General features: G+C 48.0%; 1 protein-coding gene across 1 annotated transcript; it reads left to right on the top strand.

Moving 5' to 3' along the window:
• The first annotated feature begins 1,947 nt into the window (after positions 1-1,947).
• Positions 1,948-6,025, top strand: LOC121862955 (MAP kinase-interacting serine/threonine-protein kinase 1-like). Its single transcript, XM_042361410.1, has 2 exons — positions 1,948-2,589; positions 5,921-6,025. The coding sequence occupies exons 1-2, from the start codon at positions 1,948-1,950 to the stop codon at positions 6,023-6,025; spliced, it is 747 nt and encodes a 248-aa protein (XP_042217344.1).
• Positions 6,026-6,474: the final 449 nt, after the last annotated feature.

Raw genomic sequence — 6,474 nt, 5'->3', positions numbered from 1 at the left:
CACCACCAACCCCCACTCCACACCACCACCCCCACCACCTCCTCACACCACCACCCCCCTACCACTCACACCACCACCCCCTACCACTCACCACCACCCCCACCACCACCACCACCCCCACTATTCACACCACCACCCCTACCACCCACACCACCACCCCCTACCACTCCACCACCACCCCCTACCACTCACACCCACCACCCCCACCACTCACACCACCACCACCCCCTACCACTCACACCACCACCCACCTACCTCACCACCACACCCACCACCCCCTACCACTCACACCACCACCCCCACACCACTCACACCACCACCCCCTCACCACTCCACACCACCACCTAACACTCACACCACCCCCACCACCCACCACCACCCCCACCACCACACCACCACCCCCACCACTCACACCACCAACTCCACCACCACACCACCACCCCCACCACTCACACACCACCACCCCCACCACTCACACCACCACCCCCACCACCACACCACCACCCCCCACCACTCACACCACCACCCCTCACCACTCACACACCACCACCCCTACCACTCACACCACCACCCCTACCACTCCAGCACCACCACCCCTACCACCTCACACCACCACCCCCACCACTCACACCACCACCCCTACCCACTCACACCACCCACCCCCTCACCACTCCACACCACCACCCCCACCACCACACACCACCACCCCTACCACTCACACCCAACTCACCTCCACCACTCACACCACCACCCCCACCACCACACCACCACCCCTACCCCTCACACCACCACCCCTACCACTCACACCACCACCCCCACCACTCACACCACCACCCCCTACTCACTCACACCACCACCCCCTACCACTCACACCACCACCTCTACCACTCACAATTCACCAACCCCTACCACTCACACCACCACCCTACCACCATCATCACTACCACCATCACCACACATCTTAACTACCACCACCATCACTACCACCATCATCACTACACACCATCACCATGCATCTTAACTACCACCATCAATACTACCACCATCACCACGCATCTTAATCCACCACCATCATCACTACTACCATCACACATCTTAACTACCACCACCATCACTACCACCATCACCACATCTTAACTACCACAACCATCACTACCACCATCATCACTACCATCATCATTACCACCATCACCACACATCTTAACTACCACCACCATCACTACAATTTCACCATCACTACCACCATCATCACTACAACCACCATCACTACCACCATCATCACTACCACCACCATCACTACAACCACCATCACTACAACCACCACCAGACATCTTAACTACTACCACCATCACCACACATCTTAACTACCACCACCATCACTACCACCATCATCACTACCACCACCATCACTACCATCATCATCACTACCACCATCACCACGCATCTTAACTACCACCATCATCACTACCACCATCACCACACATCTTAACTACCACCACACATCTTAACTACCACCACCATCACTACCACCATCATCACTACCACCATCACCATGCATCTTAACTACCACCATCATCACTACCACCATCACCACGCATCTTAACTACCACCATCATCACTACCACCATCATCACTACTACCATCACACATCTTAACTACCACCACCATCACTACCACCATCACCACACATCTCAACTACCACCATCATCACTACCACCATCACTACCACCACCATCACTACATCCACCACCACACACCTTAACTACCACCATCACCACCACTAAACAACTACCACCATCACTATAATAACTACACTACACCACACTACACAATATTCCAACCCTACTACACTACACCACACTACACAATATTCCACCTCTTACTACATTATTCTCGGCTCAGATCTCTTAGGCTGAACGCTAGTAAGTGCTCGGGACTTTGTTAATTATGGATGCTCTTGATATCTTCGAATATACTGTGTCCATCAGTTACAGCAGCGACCTTGACCTCAGCAGTAGCAGTTCCCAAGACTCTCCAGCAGTTAAGATGGATGACAGTCACCTTCCTCGAGTCAGTTATAACGACATCACGAACCAGAGAGTGTTAGGACAGGGAGCGTACGGCATAGCCCGTCTTGTGAGTCTCAAGCTGGCCAATGGAGGGGTAGTCCCGGCCGTCGCCAAGACCTCCCACGAGGGCCAGTCTCTCATGGCCGAGGCCCTGGCGCTCTACCATCTTAATGGGGCTGGTGGTGCCCCTGTCCTTTATGGCGTCACCAGTGAAGACCCTCAGGCATTGGTTATGGAGTACTGTAGCGGCGTCACAGTTGACAAATTTTTAGAGTCACATTCTAAAGAAGAGTGCCTCGAGGCCTTCACCTCCATGAGTGAGGCACTCGATCAGCTCCACGCCAAGGGTTACGCTCACCGGGACCTACACGAAGAGAACATTATAATCGACGCCTCCTGCCGTCCATATACCGCACACATAATAGACCTCGGGTGCGCTATAAGACTCAAGAATGATGGACGCGACAGTGACCAACGCAATAAGGGATATGACTGGGACAGCCTCAGCGACGTCCTCATGGTCATTGAAGGGAGATGGCTAACCGCCTTAACGTTACACCTACACTGTATAAACACCTTAGTGCTTTTACCATGGCTCATCTACATAACACTATGCTGATTTCTGTAGTCCACTTCTATCGCCACAACACTGTCTTCCTGGACTCTGCCATTGGGATCAGCGTCAACAATTCTGCTCCCAACTATACCGCCCTTCAGGATTTATTGAACAGTCTCCAAAACTGGGCCACCAACAACCATGTCACCATCAACCATACCAAGACCATGGTTATGCACATCAACCTCTCCTCCGACATTGTCCCACCTCCTTCCATTACTCTAGGTCCGAACACACTCCAGGTTGTAGATTCCATGAAGCTCCTCGGCGTCACCATAGACAACAAACTAAATTGAAAACCACACGTCAGTGAAGTTGTCAAATCCTCCAGTTTCCGTCTCCACCTCCTCCGCCGACTCAAGTCCCTCGGAGTTCCTGCACCCGAGCTCCTCAGTGTTTACACAACATTCATATTTCCCAAGCTCACCTATGCCTCCCCCACCTGGTCTTCCTCCCCAAATGCCACACAACGTAAACACCTAGAAAAAGTGCAAAAGAGGGCATGCAAGATTATTCTCTCCCCTTCCTACTCCACATATCAAGAAGCGCTCAACACACTGACCCTTTCGACTCTCACTGACCATCACCACGACCTCATCTGCAAATTTGGTAAGAAGCTTCTACACCATCCCCGACACCGGCTCCTACTACCACCTGAGATCCCTTGTCCGAGAATTGCTGTTCGACACCACAACCGCATCCAGCCCACACGTGCACGAACTGATCGCTATAAGAACAGCCCAGTCCCAACCATTGTAAAAATTATCAATAACTTGTAATAAATCAGTGTATTCACTCCCAGTAAACACTGCTCCTTACACTGTCACTATGTTGAAATGAACTGTAGTTTGAGCTTTTCCCCATCTAGTTATTATATGTCTCATTTGTGTCACTTATGTTACTTGTATATTATTTGTAATTCGTAACCCATTCCCCAAATATGTAACTGTATATTTTCAGCCTTCTGGCTGCCATGCTCTTTCAATAAACCGTTAATTATTATTATTATTATTATTATTACACACACACACACGGTTAAAACGAGAGAAAAAGACACTGAAAATATCGTAATTCTGAGCCACAAGGGAAGATAGAAGATGACGTCAACATCTAGATATCTCTCACCTGGGGAAGAGGAAGCAAGCGACTTTAACCTACCTGTACCTTCTACCTGTACCTGCACAATGTTTACCAAGTCCGTGGAGGCCTCAGTCTGGCTTCATTAATACCTTATTTATATCTTGCATAGCTGGTGTTATCAGTGATGTTTACGGTCGAGATAACTGTTATCAGCCCCCAAAAGAACGGTTTACTACCACGGGACTGAGGGAGAGTGCAGTGTAGATGGGAAGGAATGGAGATGGGAGAGGCAGCTGGAATTCACGATAACGAGGGAGGGGAGAGAGAGAGTGGAGGGAGGAGAGGAAGGGAAGGGACGGTGGGAGGGGTCGGTATGAGGGAGGGAGGGAGGGAGGGAGGGGTATAAGGGAGAGAAGAAAATGAAGGAGGGAATTGATGGTATGATGGTAGGGATGGAGGAAAAGAGGGGAAGGGAAGGAAGTGATGGAAAGGAATGGGGGAGGTGGATGGGTAATTAAATGAACTTTGATATGTTATGAGCACTAATGTCCTTTTTGTATTTTATGTTCTTGGCCTCACAGAGCTCTTAGGAAATATCTGAAGAGTTCCAGGCTTCTTATCTGTATATTTATTATTCTCATTTCACAATTGCTGAAGTTTATCTGCGTTTTTTTTTTGTAGTTTTCTTCTGCCTTTTCTGCTTTATTACTTCTTGCCTGTAGTATCTTATGTATGGTATATGTCCGTCTGTCTGTCCGTCTAGATGTCCGTCTGGGAGCTTGTAAATCTTCCTTCCTCTGAGCCACTATCATCGTATCGACACTGAGGTCATTTGTCACCGGATAATATACCCAACGACCTCACTTAAGTCGTCAAAGAGCGTCAAATAATACAACCTTGTCTGAGTGTAACATTAATATCGTGTGTGAGTTAATCTTCATAAAAAAATAAGTTCATAGAAACAAGTAATTGGACTGAGTGGACAACATTACGTTCAAGCTTCCAAAGGTCACAAGTTACGAATAATTATCGAAGATCACATGCCTTAACGAGTGTATTCATGTACCAGGATCTAGAAGCTCTCTCTCTCTCTCTCTCTCTCTCTCTCTTGCATGACAACGTGAAACACACAAAGATAATTGAGTTTGTTTACATTTTATATATCAAGAGCGAGAAGGCCTCCATTCTCGAAATTACAGAACGTTTCTTATTCATTTTTTATATCACGCTTATAGTATTATGAAGGGAATCTAATATCAACATCGCTTATAATTTTCATGGTGTTTATATATGGTGTGTGTACATAATGTTTATACTGGACAGTGTGTATTTCCGGATTATTGAAGGTGTTTCATATGATCTTGTTATACTGAGAAATGGGTTCACGTTATACATTTGCATAGACGTGCGTGTGTGTGTATGTGTATGTGTGTCTTTGTCTGTGCGTGCGCGCGCGCGATGTTTGATAGTACCATAATTAAAACACAGCATTGAAAGTTCTCTTCTTCAAATATATGATAAAACAATTTTAGTTTGTCGATCAACCCATCACACAGAGATTTCAAAGACATAACAAACAACAAACAAAACAAGAATGACTACGACATGGTCATAGGTTAGTCAACATTGAATGAGTCAGTCAGTCAGTCAGTCAGGATTTGCCTTTACGGAGGTGACGGACACAACCTAGGGCATAAGAGAGAGAGTAATACACAAGGAGCACTTTCCTCCCACCGATGAGGGAGAGAGTGGTGGGCGAACACCTGGTGTGTGGAGGTAATGAGCTCTCCACAGTGTGGTCGTCTCTACGAGGTTCTCACAGCCACCAGTGTTGCACTTTACCACCTTTACTGCCTGCGGCCACACTACCAAAATTGGCTCATAAACGTGAGACCGAAAGTGGCAGCACCATCAGCACCACAACAACCTCTCCTACACCAGTGATAGCAGGAGTCAGTGGTGCCTTGGTCTAGTGACTCTGTTGATGGCAGGAGTCAGTGCTACCTTGGTCTAGTGACTCTGTTGATGGCAGGAGTCAGTGGTTACTTGGTCTAGTGACTCTGTTGATAGCAGGAGTCCGTGGTACCTTGGTCAAGTGACTCTGTTGATGGCAGGAATCAGTGGTTACTTGGTGTAGTGACTCTGTTGATGGCAGGAATCAGTGGTTACTTGGTCTAGTGACTCTGTTGATGGCAGGAGTCAGTGGTTACTTGGTCTAGTGGCTCTGTTGATGGCAGGAGTCAGTGGTTACTTGGTCTAGTGACTCTGTTGATGGCAGGAGTCAGTGGTTACTTGGTCTAGTGACTCTGTTGATGGCAGGAGTCAGTGGTTACTTGGTCTAGTGACTCTGTTGATGGCAGGAGTCAGTGGTTACTTGGTCTAGTGGCTCTGTTGATGGCAGGAATCAGTGGTTACTTGGTCTAGTGACTCTGTTGATGGCAGGAGTCAGTGGTTACTTGGTCTAGTGACTCTGTTGATGGCAGGAGTCAGTGGTTACTTGGTCTAGTGACTCTGTTGATGGCAGGAGTCAGTGGTACCTTTGTTTAGCTACTCTCTTTTTAATCCCCCTAATCCAGGTTATCGTTTGTTATCTACTTTTGTCGTCACGTTTTCGTTATCCAGGTTTCGTTATCAAGTTCTAGTGAGAAGGTCGAATGGTGCCCCAGTGTCTGAAGTTTTATATTGAGACTCACTACTCCTAACCTAACC

This window comes from Homarus americanus, unplaced genomic scaffold (assembly GCF_018991925.1).
Source record: "Homarus americanus isolate GMGI-L3 unplaced genomic scaffold, GMGI_Hamer_2.0 scaffold24922, whole genome shotgun sequence".
Lineage (NCBI taxonomy): Eukaryota > Metazoa > Arthropoda > Malacostraca > Decapoda > Nephropidae > Homarus > Homarus americanus.
Note: the sequence above shows the minus strand (reverse complement) of the source record. Positions and strands in the feature narration are given on the sequence as shown.